This window comes from Leuresthes tenuis, unplaced genomic scaffold (genome assembly GCF_036924035.1).
Source record: "Leuresthes tenuis unplaced genomic scaffold, fLeuTen1.0.hap1 SCAF_21, whole genome shotgun sequence".
Taxonomy (NCBI): domain Eukaryota; kingdom Metazoa; phylum Chordata; class Actinopteri; order Atheriniformes; family Atherinopsidae; genus Leuresthes; species Leuresthes tenuis.
The window spans coordinates 23,177,492-23,203,529 of NW_027325375.1; the positions used below are offsets into that span (position 1 = coordinate 23,177,492).

At 45.4% G+C, this 26,038-nt stretch overlaps 1 protein-coding gene across 7 annotated transcripts in view; it reads right to left on the reverse strand.

Annotated features, from left to right (window-relative positions):
- The window catches only part of auts2a (activator of transcription and developmental regulator AUTS2 a), a 278,438-nt gene continuing 252,400 nt past the window's right edge, over positions 1-26,038 (reverse strand). For 2 of the 7 annotated variants that reach the window (XM_072374253.1, XM_072374259.1), the window contains 13 exons: positions 11,833-12,385; positions 10,368-10,660; positions 9,017-9,255; positions 7,990-8,034; positions 6,966-7,061; positions 6,810-6,881; positions 6,521-6,550; positions 5,611-5,682; positions 4,463-4,604; positions 3,648-3,728; positions 3,194-3,277; positions 2,715-2,961; positions 1-2,544 (listed from right to left, as the gene is read on the reverse strand). In XM_072374253.1, the coding sequence (XP_072230354.1) occupies positions 1,314-2,544; positions 2,715-2,961; positions 3,194-3,277; positions 3,648-3,728; positions 4,463-4,604; positions 5,611-5,682; positions 6,521-6,550; positions 6,810-6,881; positions 6,966-7,061; positions 7,990-8,034; positions 9,017-9,255; positions 10,368-10,660; positions 11,833-12,385 (3,185 nt within the window). In that variant the 3' untranslated portion in view covers positions 1-1,313. The remainder of the gene's footprint in view (positions 2,545-2,714; positions 2,962-3,193; positions 3,278-3,647; positions 3,729-4,462; positions 4,605-5,610; positions 5,683-6,520; positions 6,551-6,809; positions 6,882-6,965; positions 7,062-7,989; positions 8,035-9,016; positions 9,256-10,367; positions 10,661-11,832; positions 12,386-26,038) is intronic. The other 5 variants (XM_072374256.1, XM_072374254.1, XM_072374257.1 and 2 more) reach the window with 5 other exon arrangements.

Genomic DNA, 26,038 nt, shown 5'->3' on the forward strand with positions numbered 1-26,038 from the left:
TTAGTACACATTTTTTAATAACATGGCACAATTTACAGAACACAAGTTTAAATGAGGAGCATGCTGAAGATTCAGTCGCTTCATCTTTTCTCATTTTTGTACATGATCTAGAAAGACTTTTTTTTTTATTTTTTATTTTTTTCACCTGTACATGGTAAACAGCAAAAAGAGTTTCTCATTTAACAATCTTTTTTGCAATACGCATTGACTAACCACTATGGCTCCGGTGGACATTTTTATGTTGGATTAAAAAAACACTGCACAACATGATATCACAGAGTTCGAAGCGCACAACTAAACCTTCAGTGGACTACTAAAATAGATCTCTGCAAGTTAGAAACAAACTGCCCATAGTTGAGACTTGCTTTTTTTCGTCTTTTGATTTTGTAGGTACAACAACTCAGGAAAGCACTTTAATACACTGTTGACCAACAGAACTCATGTCCAAAACACGTACTTTACACTCCTGCAATAGGGCTAATGGGCTGTCATGATGTCCAATCGGCTGCATTCTCCCCAGAACAAGAGTGATGGTTATTAGGAGACGGAAGAATTAATTAACATTTGTGCTGCTGGCTTTTTATATTTAAAAAGAAATCCTTTTGAAATTCAGTATTTGTATCTAGGATTGTCACTACAATTTATCATTTGATAAAATCATTCTCCAAACGCTGTGTGGATCAGTTAAAGCTCGCCTCTGTCTTGAGTCGTGAAGAGATTGCAGCCTTGTTTGTTTATCGGTGCTCATTCAGCAGTGCTGAGAAGGCCCGCTTTCAGAAAGGGAACCCAGACATTTGTTGCATAGTTGAATATGGGGTCTCTGGTACATGCTAATCGTTTGTCAATTTAAAAGAAAAAAATTGCAAAAAGCACATTCTGAATCACAGCCTTAATACTCCTATATTTACATTTATTCAAAGTAAAGCTTTCAAAACACTCTTTTGCATATTTGTACCATGATTTTTAATCCATACAGAGTGAGCACAGCGACTGTACACGTTATCTACATATGTCTGTCAGTGCTAAAGTACCTGTACATTCCAAAATTATTTAGTCTTACTCCACATCACGTTTCTATGCAGGAGAAAGAATGCACACAAAAAGCTGGGGCAAATTGGGGAGGGGGGGAAAAAAGATCCTTTTTGTAGTTTATACAAAAAAAAAAACTATTCATTGTGTAGGCATGTCTCTGCCTACATAAATTATTCACAGCTATGTTACAGTCTTGCTTTGTCCAAAGCTAAGTGCTTGGTGAGAGTTCAGTGTTGGTGAGGCACAGGGCTGCAGGGGCACAGAGTCTGCTGAGGCTCAGCTCACCGTGCCTCAATGTCTTTGTGAGCCGATCTGTCTCTGATATCGGTGGCCAAGGGAGTAGTCCGTCTGGGTGAGCCGGGCCGGGCACCCAGTGTGGGGATGAGAGGGGGCGGGGCACTCAAAGATGCAGTGGGTGGTGTTTTGTTCATGATACTGTTCTGATGGGCGGCAGCGGCTGCTGCGGCAGCGGCTGCAGCCGAGGGACTCACCCTTGAGTAGTGCATACCTGGAAGTCCAGGGGCCATAAGGCCTGGGGCAGGGTGGTGAAGGTGTCCGTCAAGGGAGGGATGGTGCATTGGGGGTTGAAGACGGCCATGCTCATAGTCCTCTCTGAGCATGTTGAGGCGTTCGCGCTCTTCCAGATGGGCGCGCTCCTGTTCCCTCCTGTGCTCTAGGGCCAGAGGGTGAGGGTGTTCACGATTAAAGTCATGAGGTTCACGGTCCCTGTAGGAGCGTTCTGCCTCATAGAGGCGTGGTGCTGCCAGCCGGTGCAGAGGATCATTCCTCAGGAGCAGGTCCCTAGCCAAAGGGTCCCGTCTGTGAATGTCCAGGCCCCTGTAATGGTCCCGCATTGGGTCCCAGTGAAAGGCAGGGTAGGGAAACCTCTCAGCTCCTGGGATTGGGCTGATGCCCATGAAGGGTGCCACAACACGAGTTCTCTCTAGACTGTTGATGCTGGTGATGGGGTGGACACCAGCCATGCCCATGGGCATAGGCATTGAGGAGGGAGGGTGGAGGGTTGGTGTGGAGGACGCTTGTAATGGGTGCTCATTTGCTCTCTCCATGACTACGTCCTGCTCCTCCTTCCTCTCCTCTTTCACTTTCACCTCATTGTTCTTCTTCTGGTGATCATAAGATGGTTCCACCTTCTTCTCCAGGACCTCCCTGCTCAGGCCGCTGTTGGGACGTTCCAGACTGGTTTGCCGAACATAGGGCGACGTTGTTCCCCTATTGGAAACTTTGTCCTCAGACACTCGGCCGTCATGGATAACAGGTGTGTCCTTGTCATTGTGCTGGTTGTCTTTGAGCTTGTGGTCATCTGTACCGTTGTCTTTCCAAGAGTCTGAGTGCTCCCTCTCCCTGTCTTTGGCCTTGTTGTCCTTGTCCCTCTGAGGCTCTCCGGAAGTAGGAGGGAGGTGGTTCCTGTGGTGCTCAGAGGGCCGGTTGTGACCAAGGAGGTTGACGGGGACTGGGGATGGATGGCTCGTATGACGCTTTTCTACAGAGTCCCTGAAAGTACAAAGAGAAGCCCTCCAAATCAAATACTTTTTTCCTGATGGATATAGAGATTCATGAGCTTAAATGTGCTTTAAGTCCAACAAATCCAGAAATCAACTCAAACTCCCGTTTATCTCAATGTTTTTTTTTTTGAAAAATGGAAATGCGAAAGTGGCACCCACCTGTCTTTGTCGTCTTTACTGACCAACGAGTCCCGTTTGTCTGAGTCTCGGTCCCTCTCATGTGAGCTGACTGACGCGCTCCTCTCAGAGTCTCCGGGTTTTAGCCAAGGGGGCGGCGTGGGAAAGGAGGGCGGCGTACGGTGCAGGCGGTTCCACGGCTCCTGGTGGCCGCTGTTACTGTTGAAGTGCTGCTGTGGGTTGGGGCCATCTTTATGGCCAAACATGGAGTTGGCCGCTGTTAGGGATTCAACACGTGGAAAAAACAGTGGTACCCAAGTTAAATGCGTATCTCAACAATTTTCTCCAGTGCATCTGTTTCCAAATCCTAGTCTGCTTATGTTCAGAATATAAAGGTAATGATAAGTTTACGATGCTCATTAACATGGAAACATTACAAACACTGTGTATTAATGACTTATTTGAATCAAACTGAATGTTGGTGTGGAACTAATAGTATTATTCATGAGGCTAAAACTTACTTAGTGCTGGATTTCCCAGCCCCCCAAAGGCTGATGAACTGAGAGACCCCAGTCCTCCAAATGATGAAGGCCTACTGAAAGGCTCTGAAGGATGACACAGAGGCAAAACGATTTAAAAATGTTAATTTCCTGAAACTAAAGGCAGCTAAACACTGTACAATTTTTAGTCATTGTATAAGTTCACTGCTAGCCACACTGTGCCATAAACATCTGCAGCTCTTAGCATGTGTGTGTATGGACTATATAGTGAGTAATGACTGTTATTGCGTGTATTTATGTATATGAAAGCTCACTCCAGGGTCTTAGAGAGGAGGCTCTGACCGATTGTCAAACCTTGAATTGAGGAGCAGCAGTGTGGTTTTCGCTTTTGTTACTGAGGGGGTCATGGGAGTTTGACCATTCAGTCTACATGTGTTTTGTGTGTTAAACCAACCAAAGTGAAAAGTTTTCTTACCTAAATGTGACGCTGGGGTGAGGAAGTTTCCGGGATGGTGGGGCGGATGGCCAAAGGGAGCAGCTGATGGGTGCGTAGGTCCTGTTGGGGTAAAGACAACCGTGGACTGTGAAACAGTTTTACAGAAGATTCTGAAGTCCAAAACTAGTGGCTGATGGTAAATAAGTATCAACACAATATGGTAACAATAAGAAAGTAATTTAGAAGTTATTGTTAGTTAGATTTACGAGAAAACATAAAACCTGGTAAACACATTGGTGTTTGTCTGGTTTCCCCTCAAGAATATAGCCGGGTAGAGTGGTTTACAGATGACAAGTGGATTTGTTTTCTACATTGTGGCTTCTGAATGTTAGTCCATCAAACATCCACTGAAAGATTTCACTGACAACGTGGTTCCTGACTTTTAATCAAGCAACATCTGCACGTCCAATTCTTCCCTGAATTAGTTAATTTGCAAGGTGACGCAAGTCACCAGCAAAACATGTTTGAGCCTTTCTCATTACTTTTCAGTGCTCTGTGGAATCACTTTTGCTGTACTGCGACTGTTTGCGTGGGGCTGCAGTTCAACGGGCCGTCAGAGCCACGAAGACACAGATGTCATGACTAATACTGTCCCGAGTGTCAGTGTCTAACTTGTCTGTACCTGTTAGCAAGATTGCATTATTAACTCTGGCAGAGAGGTGAAGTATGGGCAAAGGAAAATGTATTCAATTTAGCAGATCTGGGTCACTTTTTCTGCAACACTGTGGGTGTTCGCAGCCGACTTCAGCTGTTAACCATTGGTCTTTCTGCAGAGAGATGCCACATACACTCACCTGCAGCGGAGAAGAGCGTGGCAGGCCGTGCCAAGTCACTGGGGTGATGGATGGCGCCAAAGAGGCTGGGGCCCGGAGGTCGACTCAGAAACTCGGGCTTGAGGCCGAAGTCTAGCTTGTGAGGGTCGACCTGCATCTGCTGCTGGAAGACGCCAGACCGACAAAGAAACACATGTAAAACCTCTCTATACAACAGTGTGGTATTTCATAAGCTGGTTATGGGACACTGCATCACAGTTAAGATCTACCTTGACATGCACACTGGTATTTAAAGATGACCCTGTACTATTATTATATATTGAATTAAAAAATACTTTACAACACAGATAATCAATTCAGAACATTAATAATACGAGCACAGAAAAGAATTGGAAGAGGATGCTTAAGACGGTCAGATAAAAGTGAAGTGATGAGCATACAGCAGGCAGAATAAATTAAAGCTGTACGGTTTATAACGTGTGTTACCTCGGGTGGAATGAACTGAATTGAATACTTTATGAATCCTAAAAATGAAAATGATCTGACAACATACAGTAACAGATGTTACTCATTAAAACAGGAATGACCTCCTGTACCCTTCTCTGAAGACTGAACACCAGGTTACATAAAGGTTATGCTAAGCAGCTTTTGGAACAAGCTTCTTCATATTATCAGTTTCAGGAGCTCCAGACCAGTCCCGAGTAAAGAGACAGTTCTTTTTTAAAAATCAGTTTGTTGCTTCAACTCTCCACCACATACTCACAAAGGCATTTAAAATGCAAGTAAACATGTTCGTCTGAACCAAATCAAAGCCAGACTACCATCTAGATGATTGAATCACTCTATAGGCTCAACTCAGGATTTCATACAAAACTAACCTCAACTTTCTCTGTTGGTTTGAAATCCAGAACAATGTACATCAAACTTTATGATAAAGTTTCACATAAGCTATGAGCTCACCTCAGCTCAGCTTGACGTGTTCCTGTTTCACTGCAGTGAGATTGATGATGCTTGTAACACATCATATACATAACATTGCTGTATCACTCTATGTATAGTGCCTTTGGTGTATTTCTTCAGATAGATCCTAAGCTTGAAACTGTTGAAGGGGACATGGCTGTAATTGGAGTGAAAAGTAGTTCTTAGAGACTGGTCCAATGAGTCCTCACCTTTACTTTCTGTTGGTGGTGGTATATCTGCCAGGCGATATGGACATGCATGGCGCACCACTTCCCAGGTTTCTGTAACCAAGAGACAGTAAGGTCAGTGCTGCCACCATTTTACAACCTAGAAGAAATGTTTTCTGACAAATAGAGGCTCATTTTGTATTTGATTGCATAAAAAACATTTCATAAAGTTAAAACAAGGACAAGAAAAGGCTGTAAAACTTGTGTAACGCTTAAGAAAACAAACTGGATGGAACCTCTGACCAGTGATTAGATTTACTGCCAAAAGGTCAGTTGGATCACCAAGCTTACTGGGTTCAAATGAGGCATCCCAGAGTCTTTCAGATGTAAAAATACACTCCGTGAAAGGCTGTTAGATGGTTTAAAAATGTTTATCTAAAAGAGCACCTCTTTTTCCTTCTGCATTTAAAACAATGAAGGATGCAATTATTGTATCATAATTCTAAAATATCTAATATTCAAGCTCATGAGGCCTGGATTTAATGTATATGGTGCTACAGCCTCAGCCTACATTATTTTTTAATCCTCACAGAGTCGCTTCTCTTAACTATGAACCCACCTTGACTGCATGACAGGATCCTATCCTTCCCGTTTTCATGCTATAACAAAGCGGTCTTAACCACAATAACTAAATATATGCTGGTCTATGATGCGGATGTATCGTGTGACAGACGAAACTGTCAACCAGTGCAGTGAATCTGTCCGAAAACAGCCTTTCCAAAAGCAGATTCTGCACCGCTCTATAAAATTAATCTTTTTATAAACTCGTACACTCAGCCTCCAAGTGCATCACTCATTTGATTAAACAAAATCAACTCCATTAGCAAAAAACCCTTCAGGCATCTAAGCTGTTATTGTGTGTGATGAAACGTACGAGACGGAGAGCACTCACCCGAAGAATGGGCCGAAAAGGATCTGTTAGCTACAGAAAGGGACAAAAAAAAAAAGCTTGTGTTATTTTTCTGTCAATCACATTAGCCGTGTGTGCTGCATTAATTATAAACCCAATTAAAATGTTAAAATAAACATTTTAGTAGACATTTGCACATGGGTGTTAAACAGGGCTCCTCCTGTGTGGCAAATTGCGTATAAAATATTTACAGTGGCATCATCTAGTGTTGAAAACAGGAATCTGACGGCTAAAAGGCTTTTCTTAGACACTGATTGCTGCATTTTCTTACCCTGGGGTCTTTCTGTAAGAATGTGTGTGGGACACCTCCTGGTCTGGTGGACACATCCAGTGGATTAGAGGTCTAGAGAACACCAGACATGGATCAACATGGATAACTCCTGTTTTCACTTTGGATGAGTGTAGGTGTGTTGGTGTGTTACGGTACCTTGGGCTGGAAGGCGCCCTGAAGCGAGCTGAAGGGCCCGGTCGGGGGGATGACTGGGGGAAGGCCAGACATGGCTGGTGGGTAGGAGTGGAAGAGCTGCAGAAGAAACGACGGAGAGGAAGTGAGAGGTTATTCAGTCTGTAAGCAAGAGTCAGGATACCAGCTTTATGAGGCAGTGTAGATGGAACAAATGGCTCGTAGCGACAGACATTCAGCATTCCAAAATTTAATCAGATCTTTTCCAGGACCACTTAAATGTAAAACGTTACAAATGATTGCCTACATGTTTCACAAGCTGCTCGTTTAAACTGGATCTTAAAAAAAGGGAAGAACGCACCCCTTTGATATGGAAAGCAGAATATTTTAATATAAGAAAATGTAAATGTAAACCAAGCAAGTGCTGAGAGAGAAACAAGGGGGAATTGACTACTTTTGCCAGTGATATTAGCCAAAAACATGGGAGCTGCAGCAGGAGTAGGAAAAAAACAACTCGTATTTGAGGTGATACTTTAGATTTTTTCAGAACACTGGTGTTATCTTGAGCATCATACTTTAACCTGTTTCAGGTTTTCTGCTCGTACCATAAGAACAGTGTAGAGATGATAAGAAACTAAACATTAAAAACAGTCCAGGGTCAATCTGCATGAAAATACACAATTATGATATTAAAATGTAATATTCGTTAGTATAAAGTATCCCTTTTTTGTGTTAAAGCAGTCTCATCTGTAATGTCTTTAGATTTAAACATCATGTACAAGTCTCATTGTCGGGCACAGTGTGCACATGCATCTAATGTTGTGATTGTTTCACTAATCGCAACATTAGCTGTGGCTGAAGGGTGAAATGGAACAGCTTACAGTCGCCATTAAGAAGCAGATGAGTGATTGCATGGAATGTACCACATGCACACGCAAGCACACGCATGTAAAGAGAGTTGAGACGCCAACTTTCATGGGGAGCAGTGGCAGAATGGGAAAGCAACAAACTGCTATGCAGCTAGACAGTATGCAGTAGGGAAACTCACACTGTGTCTGTAGAAGGGGTCAACTTTTGTTGGGTATTTCTCAAACTGTAGGAGAAATGAAAGAGAGCTAAGTACAGAGACACAGAGGAGAGGAAAACCTGCACAAACACAACGTCACAGGGTTGAGACGGATCTCTCTCATTTGAAGCCAGTACAAAATACATCACAAAGTGCGTTTCAGAACTAAGAACATGCACACAGATTAAGATCTAAGATGTCAAATGAGATTCTAGTTCCCCCGCTCCCAAAGCTAGCCTGTTTTTATTCCCCCTTTTTGTGATCATGTGAAGACCTTGTAAACTAGTGTGGGCTGGCTTTCATTTGGTTGCAGGCTCAAGGCGAACATTTCCGCAGTCAAGACTAAACACTGCAGCCATAAAGAGCCTTTTTATGGCCTCATTAGCTGTCAGAGGCCTCGCCACGATGCCTTTGAGGTATCATCAGAGCCAAGCGAATGCTCTGTGGGCCAGGCAGTTATGAATGTGTGCGTGTTTATGTGAGTTTTAGGTCGAGGAACCCATCGCCTGTGGTCGCTCCCGACAGACAGCGGGCGTTTTAAATGCAACACATTTGCCAGTAATGAAAACCCCCAAACAGGACCAAATGATGTCATTAAATTCAGAATGAATTAAGAGTATTATGTTCTGAAAGCTGGCTCTGAAGTTAACATGCTTTGGGCAAGTTATTGCCAATTTAGAAAATAACAGCATTCAAGTGTGGAGTTTTAAAGTATGCCAGGGAAAACATTAGAAAGGCTTTCTGGGAGGATAAAGGCACTGGAAGGACACACATGGTCACCATTGAAAAGCCGCCACAGAAACCCACAGGTCCCCACAGCCTGCTGCTCACACACACATCCAGATTGTGTAAAATCTTTGCTCTCACAACCACAAAGTAAAAACATTTTCAGTGCCATGCCGCCCACTCCTGTGTAAAAAGCTATTATTATAATAAAAGCATAGAAACTTTTAGATGAGCGAGAATTGACCCCCTCCAACCAAAATAGGTGTGTTCTACTTATCCTCACATTTCTGGCAGGGGTACGCACCATGGGCGGTGCTGGGGTGGGCATGATGGCGTGGGGAAAGGGCGTGAAGGTGTGCTGGTGCGTGTGCTGGTGCGTGTGTTGGTGCTGGTGCTGGTGCTGATGTTGGTGCTGGTGGAACTCGGTGCGCAGGTAGGGCGGGGGGCCAAGCGAGGCGCCGCGGTCCGCGTTCTGAGAGGCCAGGAAACGGGTGTTAAGCTCCTGACGAAGAAGGTCTTGCTCTGGAGACAAGAAATAGAGAAGAGATGAGGAAAGAGGTCTCTGAACATACAGAGAAACTACCACAGACACCAAGTCGAGAAAGCTTTTGTTCTCATTTCCCTATTATTAGTGTTTTTGATTAGGGAAAGTAGTTGCAAACAATCAGAAACCATGTTAAAGTTATATCAAAGAAGGAAACAAGCAGGAAATTAATGTGATTATCGGCTTGTCATTTTGAATTTAAGCGAAGCTCAAAATGATTAAAACTGTAACTGCTGGACCTGTCAAATGCTGGGATTTTATACACTACAGCTCTTCTGAGGCAACAGAATCTGTTGTTCTAATAACCTTTATGCAGCCTGTGGAGAAAGAATGGATTTCAAGTAATCATAGCCTTTTCGTCTAACTTCAACAAAACCGGCTTTGAAATATTACATCTCCCCCGGAGTAACCTTACCCTTCCTATTCCACAATGACCGGCTATGATATTTTCTGCATTCATTTCTCACTTTATTGGGCTGGGAGTGTGGGTGGAATTTTCTCCTCATAAAGATTTCATTAGTATCTTTTGAACAAAATCCAGCTCGCTGCATTCTATGTAGAAGAAATTGATTTCTTGCTCATGAAAATCGTTCCAGGTGAAAATGGAAGTTCTGGGAACATTGCTAAAGGCAACAAACACACACACACACACACACACACTGACCCTGACATTTAGCAGGACAGCACTGTGTGGAAATACGCAGGGCCTGAAATCACTTTTGCAGTGAGCTATGATGTGCTGTTGGACATTACTGGTATGTAGGCAGTTGATGAATCACAGCGTGACAGTCAGAACTTGAAGTGTTTGCAGGACTTTAAACACCCAACACCCGAGGCATGGAGTACACGTGGATAATCGTGTGGAAACTCAGTTATTTGTTTCTTTAAATAATTACCACCGTAACATTCTGCCTAAGCATCTGTCTCTGCACATCACATGCTTTCAAATAATTATTTGGCTACTTCTCATATGTCTCCCACATCCTGGCAACATGATACAATAACCGGCTAAAATAGGATATGGCTTTTTTTTTTTTTTTTTGGCCTAACTGATGTTACGAGGCGTGGGGGGTGGGGAGGGGAGGTGTACCTGAGTAGGCACTCCCAGCAGCAGGATGTCCGGGTACTGGCAGGGTGCTAGACGTCAGTGGTGGTGGTGGAGGCAATGCCGCTGGAGGCGCAAACATATTGGGGTGATGTGGGTGAGGCGAGGACTGCAAGGCAGAGGGGAAGCCGTGGGGGGTGCTCTGGTTAGCAGCCAGAGGTAGGGGGAAAGTAGAGGCTGCTGCTGCCAGTGGAGGAGCAGGCGGGTGGTGGGGAAGGTGTAAAGAGGGAGCAGAGGGCCCGTGGAGCTTGGTGCCTGGGGTGCTGCTCCTGCTGCTGCTGTGAAGATAGAGAAACAAGAGAAAGGCGCCAGGTTAAGCCAGGCGTGATCAGGCAAAATTAACACTTGTTCCTGCACATCCCCTCATCTCCATCTGTTCCAACGTCAATTCCCAGCACAATGTTTTCACACTTCAACTGCCTTCCATTTGCGCCTCCCTGCCTCACTCTTGTGCTTCGCAGAATCCAGGGCAAAAACGATACGCGAAAACACCACATTCGCAACACCCTTGGATGCAAATAAATCACCGCTGGCAAACATAACAGAAAGAGCATCTGTCTTTGAACAGCCTCTGTTAAGGCCCTTCCTCCAGAGCCAGGGAGTGAACATGTGCATCGGAAATAGGATGAGAGGGATAGAAGGTGTGTACGCATGTGTAAGCAAACAGCCTTTTGTAGCGTGTGTGGGTTTTCCCCGGAGGCAGTCACAGAGCCTGCGTCTCCACAGTTCCAAGCTTAAGCCTAAAAGCTCATTTGCGGCGCTTGCTCTTCGCTGTGGGCCCTGGCCGTGATTATTCACAGCGGGTGCCAGGCCATGTTGGTGCGCTGGCAGGCTGGCAGGCCTGGCACAGGGAGACGCAGGCAAAGCCAAGTCCCGAGAGCCTGCGAGGCAAAGCTGTTGCCGGGACTGAGCGGATTCTGAAGAAGCCATCTTCATAATATGAAGAGACTTACAGGCGGTACTGCTTCGCAAATGATGCAGGACATAATGAACTAATGCGGACATTCAACCAAACGAAAAATGACTTTGAACTTGTAAAGTGCAGCTCCACTGGGAATTCTTCATAACATTCGAAAATTAACAGGACCAGTAAAGAATTCCTTAATTTTTCTCAAGATGGATATAATCCATAAAAAAGGAGCAAAATGGAATTGATCGGTGGGGCTCTTTATATTCAAAGAGCTCCACCGATAGTGTGAGTTGCTAATAAATCCCAGGTACGCAGTGTGACCCCCTATTTCCATTGTTGATAATCAGTGCCACTGCCTGGCTTGGCAACTTGAAGCTCTCTCTGATTTACATAGTGATCGGGCATTACATGTACTTCAGGCTCAAGAGATGTTCGAGTGTTTGTCAAGTGTGAGAGTCTGCATGAACTTTCTACATCAGAAAACTGAAGGACATGTGAGATGTGGATATTCTTTAAAATGCAAAATGTCATAAGCATTACCTGTGACCGTTGAGATTGAGGCCGTTGTAGGCAGAAAGGGGCCGGGGGTGGCAACGTGATGGGGGCCGGTGAGGCCCTGTCTGATTGGGGTGCTGTTGGTGAGGGTTGTGGGGCGTGAGGGCAGGAGATGGCGGGTGTGGATGAAGGCTCGGCCTGGCGTGGGACAGCGTTTCAGGCTGATGCTGGGGCCGGGGAGGGGGGGTTGGCAAAAGCTCTCGGCCCTGAGCAAGAGGCAGGGCTGCGGGTGTCTGAGGCCTGGTTAGAGCCTCTGAATGTGGGATCAAGTGGGTCGAAACCGGAGCCTGGGCAGGGCCGTTCGTTTGGGTTCGAAGAGGAGAGGAGGCCTGGGGGGCAGATACCGGGGGCTGCGGCAGGGTGAGGGTTTGGGGGAGCAACGGTGGATTGGGGGTACTGGATGCAGGGGGCTGGGGGTCTCTGCAACTCTCCTGGCTCCTTTCCTGACTCCGCTCTAGGCCTGACACCTTGAGGAGGCCTGGGCCGTGAGGCTCCTGGCTGCCATTGGTGGAGAGCACATTGATGCCAAAATCTTGAACTGTGTAAAAGAGACAAAAGGAAAACAGGGTGAAAAAAATGAGCAAAGGCCGCTTCCTTTCTAAGAAAAGTGTTATTAACACTGACTTGTTTCATTTATACACAATTTTAACTGACTGAAATCAGTACACAGCAAAACAGCCTCATTTCAACTAACTTTTTTCCTTTAAAAACTATTTATACTCTTGATTAACAGGCATATTTTTGCATACATTTATTTACAATGATCGGTACAGAATTTAAATGGAGCAGAATTGTGTCCATATTTGCATGTTGATTGCACCATGTTAACGTTGGATTTTCTCCCATTTACCTCCCCATACAGTTTGTGCAATCATTTATTGCAGATAAAAACAAGGCAGCTCTGATATTCATCTTTAGAAATATCTGTTCTTTATCGCCTGGAAACTAGACTGACAGTAATGAGTGTTAGCGTGTATTAAAAGGACACTAGAGGATAAGAACACTGTAATAAGAAATTCAGTTTTGCATGTAGGACGATGCTCATCAGACAAGGTGGGCTAAATTTTATAGACTACTCCATATATAATCCACAGAATGAGTAATTATCACTCTACTATGTTGAAGTCACGTAGAACAGTGGATAATAAGCTCCATCCAGGGTATTTCTCTGCAGGGACTTGGTGTTCAGAGAGCTCAGACATCAGCAGTCAGCTCCAGAGGTAGAGAGGCTCATGGGGGATGACAGCGCATACATAAACTGTAATTAACGCTCCGGGGCCTCATGGGGGTTTGGCAAGGGCTCCTCCTTCTTCGTGAAGCCAGCTAAATCCTTTACCTGCCAAAAAGGTGTAGATGGGCCGCAGTTCCCCTGGGTGGAGACAACAGCCTGCACTGCAAAGCAGCCACCTGTCACAAGGGGATCCATCTCCCTGACAAACTGCTCCCTCCAGACCAACTCCACTGAGAGCAGGCTGAGCCAACAGGGCTCTAGGAGAACATCTATCATTAGGATTAAAATGCTAAGTGAGGTATTATCAGCCCCAGGTGCATGCAGTATTGTAGTTAAGGTTTAAAGGAGGTCAATTATGGTGCAAGATCACAATCAATAGCTACAAAAACAACAATTGATGCCAGTTCTGTGTGGGAGAGCAGGAGGTCTGGCAACCTGTCAGGACAACAAAGGCACACTGTGCCACGTTAAAACAGTTCCTGTTAGTCGTCTTTGGGCAAGCAGAAACAAAGAAAGTCCCCCTAATAACGCAGGCAGATAACAAGCTCCTATACAGGAAGTATATCTCATATTTTCTGTGTGCAGTCTCCACGTAAACATGTCAATGCTACCCTCATGTGCATCAATGAAAAAGACAGCCCAGCAGCCCTTTTATACGTCTCCTTAATCCATGTCAATCTTCTCCGCTTACAAATGCTATTAGCGGTCAAGAGAGAGTGCTGCTGGCAAACAACTTTACCACAGCAGATGGGGAGAGAAGAAATTCCCAATTCCCAAGTCTCCTGCTGCACCTCGAGGTCCCTGAGGTCCACAGCTTGTTTTGAGAATGTGCTAACACACGAAAAAGAAGGTGTCTATTCTGGTCATAATGAACACTCCAGGGCCACACGGAGTGGGAAAGAAGAAAAGAGGAGTGTATGCCAGCCTCTCTCCCACGAGGGTTCATTTGTTAGTCTTCTTCATCCCTAAAAAACAAATAAGCGCGATTCCCACTAGGGATTCTCAAAATGTACAGCCCTGCTGTTTCTCAGTGTTTCAGTAGTTTTGCAGTTTCTAACTAGCACGCCCTGCTTGGTCGAGCGTAGAGTCGAGAATGAGGCCTGTGGGGGAGTGTGCGTGTTGGCTGGGGAGGCAAAAGCTGGATTTAAGAAGTAAAGGGAGGACAGGACGGCTTTGTGAGGGTCAGCTGGGTGGATGTGCGTGCTGGAAAGCCTTTCATTAAGGCTGGATGTCAGGGGAACCAGTGGGGGACCTTGGGGGATAAGTCATTATCTGAGGGTGAGGCATGTCCCACAGTTCACAATGCATTAGCAGCACACCCCTACACTTCTGATCTCCATCTCCCTGCATGGTTAAAGCCTGCAGCAGCTTGTTATGATTAGATATGGTGAAGATGTAAAACAGACTCTTAAATGTGGATCAAAAATGTGTTGCCCCATAAAATGTTCCAAACTGCCGTAACATTAGATAAAGAAGTTAATTGGTATGCAGGCCTCTTTCTTATTCGTTTTCATCTCACCTTTGTTGTTAGTGTCCTGCAGTGTCCCACAACTCATTGGCAGTGCAGCTGTACTTATTGTTTGCAGCTCTTAATCTACTTCTGATTAAGCCCTCGGGGTTAATAGGCCTGTATATGTGTTGGTTTATGGCCCCTCATCAGCAAGGTATTGGGACAGAGGGAGCCATGTGAGAGACAAATGAGTCAAATCCTAAACCCACCTTTACACTGAGCAGTGATCCACAGAGCGACAGGATGCTTGGCAAAGTGAGATGCACATTAGGTTAATACAGTGTCAGGCCATAACCGCAGCACATGAGGGGATTAATTTAGCGTACCGCATTTCAGTGTCATCACTGGATACAGCCTGGCCCACATAAATGATTAACAAACAAGTGCCAACGACATCATCTTTTAAAAGAGTAACTGAAAGGGCGGCACCTGCCCCTCTGTAAAATACATCGGTGACCACCTCAAGCCCAAACTGTTTTGCTTATCCCCGTGTAAGCGTGAGCGACAGTCTGGAAACCTCCTGACAAATTAATGACCGCAGAGACCTCTGTAACATGCCAAGCCTCCTTTCCTTGTCGTTACTCTTTCCATCTCGAAATAGCCCCTTGATGCATTCTATACCCTCATACTAATTTATGGGATTTGAACCAAGCAGGAGTCGCATGACTCCAATCGCACAAACCCAACCACCGAACACGTACAGCAGGAGCCGTGAGACGGGCAGCTGAGCCCCGACTGCTGGCTGGGCGTCACTGCTGTGTGGTGAGCAGAGGTGAGCCTTCTGTGGGAGGAAACAGCTGTTTGACCAGCACACTGTTGCTCAGTATATTCTTTAGAGGATGCAATAGGTCTGTCCTGTCCTGTTAACATCTGGTGGGTGGGCACTTGGAGGACAATCGTATGGAGATTTGTTTTACACAACTGTCAGAGATTCACAGCTTGTTGTGTCAGAGCTAAAGGTTACAGTTACCATGTTGATAAGTGTGTTGTTTCCTGCGTTCAAAGTCTAAACTTTCTGACGAAAGTCTGACATGATGATTGAGCTACATAAAAATTAACTGCAATTCATCTGGGATCAATCCATCAAATAGCTGCCCAAACATTTCTCCAAAGGACCGTGAATGTCTGCAGCAAATGTCACGGAAACAGTCTGAATCCAGAATCTGTAACTTTATTTTCCCTGCTGGAAAGGGTGAGGGAATTCATCTCACAAACTCTCAGCGCTTTATCTGCAGCCTGAAATTGCGAAACCAACAACAAGACGAAAACATTCAAAGGAGAAGCGCTGAGAACTCTGGAGTTGTCTTTTAACAGCTGCCAGAGACTGCTGAAGATCCACTCATTCACTTTCACCCATTAAATCCTTTCCTCTGTCTCTGTCTCATACTGTCCATCTGCCTTCCTGTTTTGTGACCGTAAGCAGAATCAGGCAACAGCTTTACCACTCGATCCAAACCACAGCGTGATGTCAATGAATCATGAGGTCCTGACAAATTTGGTACAGAGCTGGTTAGGCAGGGTTTAAAGAAGGTAAACAATGACGGCCTTGTTGGGGGGGGAGGCTACACTGCTCTTTACTTTGTTTCATCTGCACACATACGGTTTCTTCTCAGAGAACTGAAAAATAAACAGAGGGAGACAGGTTTGCTCAAGCTGAATCAATTTAAGTGCTCAACACACTGAATAAAAATTCATGGCCCGCACTGAAAATTCCATCTTGCATGCGTATGTAACAGTAAACAGTAATTACAATCAGGATCTCCCTCTGTGCTGGACTCCGCTTTTAGAAACCGTTTGAATAAAATCTGCCTTAAAAGGAAAACATTCCAGTTTTGCAGAGTGTTTCTAAAGATAATTTTGCCTCTGGCCTTAGAATGGAAACCATTTAGTTACTGCAACAAAAGGAAGAAAAGAAAGCACCACAAAACTCACACCTCTCTAAAACTTGCTTCTTTCTACAGATTTTGTTTGACAACGAAATTAGAGTTGTAATTAAGCAGCAAGTGTTGACAGTTGTGTGACCTCTAGAGAGGTTTACTCACCATATGTTCCCCAAGAGCTCCTTGTTGAGGGACTGTGCTCTGTTTATTGTTCTTAATGAAGCCTGCAGTTGCACTAATGGCAGACATCTTTAACAGATCTCCCTCCCACACAGAAGAAAACAATAAACAGCAGGCCACCGGTTTCTGCCTGAGCTTGCCAAGCAAGACAATACACGCCACAGCCTTTTCCTTCTTTTGTCCCCATGTGTTTGTGTAACTGTTTCCAGAAACCTGTCCAGTTTATTAGGTACAGACAAACTGTAATGCGTCGGTGAAAACTGAATATTCACCTGTTCAGGAGAGTCTTTCTCAGTGGAATACAGTTCAGTTCATATTAATGAAGGACATCTGCCATGTGTGGAACTGTAGGGTGTTTTGTTTTAGTCCTCTCTCAGAATGGATATTAACCAAGGAGGCTTAACAAAAGCAGAAAACTGTCCAGTAGTCCTTCATAGATTTGCAGTCACATACAAACGGCAATAAGTAAAGATGATTTAGATATCAGTTTCTAATCAACAATCAGTGTCATTTCTTAGCACTGATTGTTAGTTTTATGCATTATTGTTGCTTCAGCTTCAGCTCCACATCTGTGGACAGGATTGGACAGTCCCTTCTACTTCCATTTACCTGTCATGCTACGGACAGTCTGAAAACCAAAGGTTTACAGAAATAATGGCAGTAACTAGAGGAGGTCAGACCCACGCTTCGCCCCCATGATATCAGCTCACAAAGGAGCTGCAATCCCGTGGCAGTAAACTCTTTGGGGGACGCTTTATCCCTGATCTCATAGCCTCCAGAGAATATCAAGTCTATTAGCTCCTTATCCCTCCCTTCTTCAGCTCTCAAGACTTTAAGAGCATTAGCTGCTCCAAGAGCAGTAACACCACCTACACTGATACCTCTCTGCGTCTCCAGGGTGTCGAAGAACTTCTCAGCAAGGAGTTCCCAGCGCACAAGCATGCCTGTTGGACGTCCCCCCAGTTGGGCGGACCATGATACACACTCCCCTGCTGTCTTTCCAAAACTCTGTCATGTCAGCAGCTCTCTAAAGTTTGAGCCAAGAGGGGTGCTGAGGGGTGCTGGGTTACACAGCCTGGACATCCCACCCTGTGGAGGGTCTTGTACTGGAGCTGTTTCATTAGCGACTTGCGGGGGTGGCTGTGGAAGGAGAGTGGGAAGCTCCATAGAAATAAAGTTGATGGTAGGGGTGAGAGGGGTTGGGTGAGCAGGGCGACTACTCTGGCTGTGAGAGCGTGATATGTGTAGCCTTTCAGTGAGAATACCACAGCATGCTGATATCACCTCACGGTAACACAAACTGCTGCTTTAACAAGCTGGGATCGAGCTAAGGGCCAAAAAGCAGGGGGACCCAAGGGGAGAGTTGTTAAGCTGCCTTTCTGAACATCTATATTTTATCCCCGTTTCATTTGGTTTATGAATTTTGTATAACAAGTTGGGAAGCCAAAGCAAGTGCATATGCAAGTATAAATAGTGTCCGTAAATGCAGTGATGCCATTGGTTAACCCTCGACATAAGGGAGAAAGACTGTCTGAGACGGTGAAATGGGCGCTATCTGGGGTAATTGGACTTAGTACGGCACTAAAAGTTCTGAGCACCCCTGACAAATGCAAAGTCATGAAGGACCATCTGTCGGACCACAGAGAAGGAGAACTTACACATGTTTAGACTTGGACAGAAGGAAAGAGGAAAACCGAGGAGGAAAATACATGAGTGACAGATGTCCTACCTTTGCTAGTATCCATCTGTGCTCCATGCATACTCTGTCTGGTAGAGGGAATGTGCTCTGTCTCCTCTCTCAAGTCATAAAGAAGCCATTTACTGACAGAGAGCTGCAGCGAACATATTCTTCCACCCACAGTAGCTCTGATTACAGCTGTTCCTGTAATGGCTCTTAACTGCATCTGTGTCTCGCTTTCACTGCTTGCTTCTCACCCTAACAACATGTGGAAAATGTCCCTGTCACAGACATGCTCACAGGGCCTAAATGTTTGGTCACCTTCCCCCGAAACCACCCACCACCTTTACTTGCACATGAGGATGTAGCTGTGGGATCAGTGGCAACAGGGTGTCCCATTTCTAGCTCTCCTTTTGAGCGCAAATCTTTATATATCCCCGAGGGTGTGAGGTCAGGCTGTAGGGAACGTAATGGGAGAAGAGCTGAGGCAGGGACTCGATGACTGGCATGCTGGCACAGGTGACCGGCAGAAAGGGGGGTTGGAAAGCTGGCCAGACGCTACCCCAGGGGTCTGCGCTGGGCAGATCTCATGGGGACACTTCAGGCTGGCGGCTGACAGATTCTCTGCAGGTTTGGCTGTCATGTCCAGACTCCCCGAGGCTTTGAAAGAACAGCACCGTGTAATGTGTGAGATCAATCCAGGCACAGCAATTGGCCAGAACACACACCCCGTCACAGCGGCGTAAAGCTACACTGAGAGACAAGGCAGGTGTAGAGCAAACCAGACTAATTGACCTCAAACATGTCACATGTACGTAAGCCAGATGATTGGACTTTTCACATGGTCTAAAAACTCAGCTAGTGAGGAGTGAAAAGTGGTAGGTGGCCGATGCTTTTGTTGCCGTGTTGTGTGTAAAAGCTGCTGAGAGGCCAGCCATGAAACTGTCAGCTCTGTGCCAGTTTAATCTGATAGTTACGCCTATTTAACACATACCAATTTAGACACCATTTTAAGCGCGGCGGTGGGAAAATTTCTCATGACTTACTTAATATTCAGATCATTTAGTAAAGAATAGCTTTACCTTCAGGTTGCCTTCTTGTGACACAAATTTTAAATTCAGAGTTCTCTCACGAATGGTGGAGAAAATGTCCCACAAAGACCAACGCTCAAAAGTTTGCAGATCTGCAGTCCTCCCTGCTTTCAGACTGAACCGCTGCATTCGTGGACTTTTTACTGTCAGCAATAAAGCAAAAAACTCTTAGGAAAAATCTGTGTTCCATCACCTCACTAAAGACATGCAGACAATGTGAAATCATCAAGGCTGCTTCATAAAAGCTCAGCTCCAGAGCATTTTGAGTGGTACTGGCTTCCATTGTCTCTTCCTTGTTTGAATATATGTGCTAACATGTGAAGTTAAATATCACTGCCAACCACAGGACAAAACGACAATCAGTCACTGACTCCCATATAAAAACATCAATGCAAATGCAAAGATCTGTTTATGCAGCTAAGGTTATATGTAAATTAGATCATTATGTCATTACAGTGTTGCAGTCAGAACAAAAATAACTAAGTAAAAACAACAACTGACTTTGCAGAGTAAAGAAAACTCAGGATGTGTCAGCACAGCTCGAGCATTTCACAACACACTGACTGGCATTGCAACACATGTTTCTTGTCAGTCATTCTGGCAGCACAGTGAAACAACAATAGTCTTTAGAGCCGCCAGACTTCAAACACTGAAATGCTTATTCTCAATTATAGTCACATGCTCATAAAAAACCCCACACCCAATCATAAACACCCCCGCCCATCTGTTTCTGCCTCTCTCTCACACACACACACACACACACACACACACACACACAGACTCACATAGGAAACTCTACCAGTCAGCAGGTCCAATGCCACCCTGGTTGAGGAACATGTACTGCAGTACCATGTCCACTTTGGTTCTGCTCAGTATTGGCCTGCTTTTCATGAAACACCATCAGCTTGTCATCTAACCCTAGTGGGCAGAACCAGCCCAGCCCATGGGGGAGGAGGTGACTTTGAACTGTACAGCTGACTCCTCTGAAGTGATAGTTTGCTTTTTATTTTATTTTCAAGACTCTTTAGTCACATTAATGGTTGTTGACACTCTGTTCATTTGCCTTTTCAAGTAGAAAAGCCCTCTTTCCTTCTCCGATGCTCTCGCTCTTTGCTCTCGGCTTCTCTGTCCTCAGCCAGGAGCCGAAGTATGGGAGCAACTGGCCTGCAGCAGGGGGAGGGTGACAGCTCGAGCTGACACCACCGTGATTTCACTGGGGAGAGAGGCACGGAGGGCCGGAGATAAAAATCTGTCCCCAGAGTGTGATCAGTCTGGGGCTCTTTCACTCTCCCAGAAAGCCCAACTGGTTTTACACACATCCACACAGCACAACCGGACAGCTTGCGAGGATCAGATTCAAGACAGCCAGCTCCCCGTGTTAAAACGATTCAGAAAAAACTCATTCCAGAGGGGTAATAGCTTGAATGCAAGGATCAAATGTCTGAAAATCTGGTGAGGTATCAATTTGCATGTAGCCTTTTCTCTTCTTAAACCTTCACCGACATTACAGAAGCAGGCAGTGTGTCTATGTGTGTGTGTGCAAGTGCGTCAAGTGCCGTCTCATTACCCCCTTGCTCAGGTTTCACTGCAGTAAGATTAGCGGGACACCCGAGGCAGAAACAAAGCTGGTAATGGCCGTCTCTCTTCTTCAAGACACTTTTACTTTCATCCCTCCATCCCTTTAGCTTGGAAATGCCGTGTGGTCTGCTGATGTGGTAGCAAAAGTAGCCATCACTCACAAAAAGGGAAACAGGACAATTAGAACAGGCCTGAGTTCTCACCCTCTTCTCTCGCTCACAGCCCTTTCTGTCAGGAAACCTCAGTGCAGCCACATCAACATGCTTTTCAAAATAACACCACAAATTGGCTGTGGGCTGTTGGCAAGCTCCACAGTGATGAGCTATGGCTGTGGAACTGCAATACTTGGCAAGGGAGGGTTAGTGTGAGGGAGGCTGGTTAGGATTTGAGATGTTTATTTGAACTGTGCCGTCGTCCAAACAGTCAGCTGCCTCCCTGCTCCCTCGTCAAGCCCCAGAGCTTAAGCTAGGATCGTGGTGTTGGTGGGGAGAGAACAACTTGATATCCCCCTTTGGGCAGAGGCTGCCCTGAGCTTGGGTTACTTTAGGCGAACAATGCAGGCTCTGTCTACGGCCTCCTACTCAGTGAAGACATGGGCTCAGACAGGCTCGCTAGTGTCAGGCTTGGCCAGGGGATTCATGCATCACAACACCACACTGCACACCGCCTGAGCGCAGGGTTTAGAAAACACGGCTTCCCAGCTTTACCTCTAAATGGCCCAGCAGAGCCCCCTTCCCAGCATGTTAAGAGCTCAACCAGACATGCGGCCCGTACCGGTGCAACGGCCCGTTTGCTCTTGGCTTGAAACGACCCCCCTTCTGGGATTCGGGTTTTTGTACGACAATGTTTACAGTAAAACCTGACACGTGGAACAAGGAGGGGATGCAAGAGCAGTGAAATCGAATAGCTCCCTCCAGAAGCATCTTAATCTGTAACAGATGGTGACAGTCTGAGGGATGTTGATGGATTTGGGCAGGCTTCTAAGAACAGTGGCCAAAAGCCTGTGATGATGAACCAGAAGATGGTGATAAAATGGAACACTGTGCTGTTCATTATACGTTGTTTATATCAAACGCACATGCTTTAGAATTTCCTTTCCAGGATACCAATCTAACTTTGCACACACACGCAAAACCTCCACCACAAACCACGTCCTCTCCATCCGCTCTGCTCAGAGGTAACGATGAAAGCACCCCCAACACAAGGGGGTGATGTTGAGCTAAAAGTCTGGCAGCTACAACTTCCCAGCACATCGCATGAGTGGTTGAGGGGAATCGATGGTCTGTGGTTAAAGAATTAAATGTATGTTGAGACAACTGAAAGCCTTGCGATGCGTGTGCAGAGCAGACACACATGCAAGAGATCTGCTAACAAACCAGGATCCTGCTCTGTAGTCCTCTCTAATCTGCCCTGAGGCTCATCAGGGCTTTATTGCTGCACTGCATATTTATGAGAATCAGAGAGGGTGAAAAGGGGGAAAAAGCTAACCTCTTTTCTTTTGGGAGCAATTAAAGCCTTGCTTTCATCAATCCCGATCAGAGTCTTGCTCGGTCTTAGCTTTTCTGTCTTTACAGACCATGTTTACACTTTCCCTTCCCTCTTCTGGCATTACAAGAACGGACAGGGAAACAGAGAGACTCGTTCACCTGTCAGGTTCCCTTATAACCAACAGCATCAAAATCTGACTCAAAGCTTCCATATCCTGGGATCCAACAGCTGGAATCAAGAATTTTATACTTTATAGCAGTAACAATAAAAAATGGCACTCTGCCATTGTTTTATCTGGTAAACTCTTGGTGACCGTATAATCCAAAGCTGGTGGTTTTGTAAACATGGAGATTTGGAGTGTTTTATTTTTTCCTCTACAAATTTAAACCTACTTCATGCTGCTCAAAGCAACACCAACACAGCGCGGCTTTATCGTTTCACAGTGTATCTGCTTATCCACTGCGTTAATCCCATCTCCTTTGTTCTACACGTGTCTGCGTTTCTAAGACAGATGCCTCAAGTTATTCACTAGAGCGAACATCTGTTTGCTGGAATTACATCATGGGGCTACAACACCAACAACAGACCTTGAGAAGTGAGAGGTTCATCAGGCACGGATGGTTGACCATGATGGAAGTGTGAATCTTTCAGAACCAGCACTTCTGCTACTATGCAAGCATTCGCACATGCGCTCACTCTCTCATACGCACATACACCTCTAAGGCACCATGAGGCCTCATTAAGGCGGTCGGCTAGCTCTCCCTCTTTGGCAATGTCACCTCAGCCGTAGGGACTAAAGACTGACACATGCATAATTGGCCTGAACACACCAGCAGTGCACTGGGAATGGATGGGTCTTGGTAAGTGTGTGTGTGTGTGGTGCTTTGACCCTGTTAATGCTGCACAGTTGGCAAGAGAGTGGCTAATGCCACATTGGATCAGTGGATGCTGGTGGTGAAGGCAGGAGAATCCCTCCTGGGATGAGGAGAGTGGTGCTTTCAACACCTCCTCCCTCCCCTTTACTTTCACTACTTGGTGACATCTCCAGTGTCAGCATATGACACGGTGACAATAAAAGACAAAAGGAGACGATTCTTGCAAAAATAAGCTCTGCCACAAAAACCTTTCGAATGGATTTATATGGATCCAGATTAAGGTTTATGATCCTATCTGTTACCCTGAGAATGCCTACATTTATCCTTCTACATTACCCAGAGCATTGGAAAATAACCACAGTATTGCCTTATACACGTGAGGTAAAGAGATGTGTATAAAGCTGCTCACAATTCAAAGCTGACGGGCTGCTAAACCGCCACATATCTCAGCTTGGTAGACACACAGGGGGCCGGCAGGAAATCTAAGGCCTTTCACTTTGATCTCTAGAGTTCAGCCCATTTAAATGTTTGTGTTTGAGATGTAGACCTTTAATTTTGGCCTGATGGATTCCAGGCTCTTTGGGTTTAGCGTGGCATGTCGGATATAGGAGTGTTTACACAGTCTCCCTCCAGCTCTCCTGGTGCTGAAATAAGTGCATTAAGATGGATGGATTTACTTAGTCTCTAACCTCAGGGACTGAGGGAACAAACTCTGAATGACCTCTTTGTGTTGCAGGAGGGGATAGAGGGAGTCTTGCCTACACTGCTGAGTGAGTGTGTGTGTACCCCTTCAGCACCAACAGACCCATTCACAGCATCTTCTCATTAAACCTGTGGTCTCACATTCACTATTTATGCACTTATTTGCCTAGAACTTTGGATATATAGTTGTTTTTTTTCATCTTTTGGGGAATGTTAGATCCCAAGTTAATTCAGTGCACTTAGCACTATCAAAAAAACATAAAAGTTGAGCTCTCAACAGAAAAAATACTGAAGTGAAAATATCTTGTGCATTGAAAGTACAAATTCTTGCAAGACTAATTTCGCTGGAAAAACATTCCCCAGCAGCCGAGATAAAGACTGACGAGCTGCAGTCAATACAAGCATTCAAATGTGATTCTGAACTATTTCCAATTGGAAAAGCGGCCATTTTTCATTGGCTATGGTGGCTGGGTCCATTGTTTACCACAACAAGGCAGTAAATCAGCCAGCGCTTTCTTTGATTTGTTAACCTTTGTTCGGCTGTGTCAGCAGATGAGGTATGGCTGGAGCGGCCCCTTTCATGGTCATGAAATACAGCTTCTGTCTCAGTAGTCCAAGCCACGGGGAGGAGGGATGAGGGGTGAGCGCCTTCCCTCTGCGCAGCACAGGATATTGAGCTTCCTTTACCCCTTAGAGATACATTAAATGCTCCTAGCAGGGGATGGTTAACCAAGAAAAACAAAGAGGACAGGGGAAACCGCTGGAATCTGATTAGGTATCACTCAGCTTTAAACCTCTCAGATCTGTGTCTTATTCATCCAAACATTAACAGCTAGAAAGTTTGGATCTGAATCAAGTTTGTGTTTTAGCCAAAATAAGGATTTATATATATATATATATATATCTGGACCTCTTTGTGACCTTGCAGCCCCTGTTAAGGAAACAAAGACCGTCCTTGACTGCAGCCATTTCTCAGAATGCACAAAAGGCCAATAGTAGTCAGGTCATCTTTCCACTGTGCATCAGGTCAAGTTCCACAGGCAGCCTTGATTTTTTGACACTCAAACCCACACAGACGGCAGAGGTCAGCACGAGGGCAGAGCGGGGAGCCTGGGGCAGTAAACCAACACTGGGGCTGTGAAAGGCCAACCCTCTCTTTCCAGTCGACTGAATGAGTTAGGAAGCTGCCAGGGTGATTTGTGGCGTGATTGTTGCTCTCTATATCACTTGAGATTACAGCAGGTGGCGGCCCACAGCCTGGAAGCACACACGGCTCTATCACCAGCCCTCCTCTCAGGAAACAGAGAGAATGAAGCAGAGAGAGAAAAACAAGCCCTCGGCTCCCTCCCACACAGCAGCGATCCGCTCACAGGCAATTTTGCTGCCAGCAGAGCTCTCTATGACAATCCAGGGAGCTCTTCAGCTCTGATATCTGCCACAAAAGTTCACCTCCGCTTCTCTCTTTCCACTGTTTTTTTTAAACAATGCCATCAGCGCTGCAAATTACACCTTCCACACGGCACATTATTCTCTCCCCTGGTGACAGACGTACTCAAGCCTGACACACTTCACTAGAGGCGCTCTTCACGCTGGCATCAGCCCTGGGTCTCGCTGTAGCACTGCTTCATTTTCACATTAACTGCAGCAAAGCATGGTGAAATCAGCCTTGTGCTGAGGGGGGAAACTAAAAATCACCGCACTGTGCACTTCAATTCACCCCCGCACCGAACTCCGTCTCACATCGCAGACACAGCTGCAGGAGATGTCTCACGAGGGAAATTATTCTCCGATACATCTACCAGATGAATTCATAAAAAGAAATCTTAAGAGCTCCTTCCCTATAGCACTAACTGAAAACCTGCAAGATGAAGTCATTTTCTAATTACGACCATGACACATGATGAACACGTTTCATTAAGACAGTCAAATAATGCATTCTAAATTAATTCCATCTAAAGGTGCACAGAGATTTAAAAGT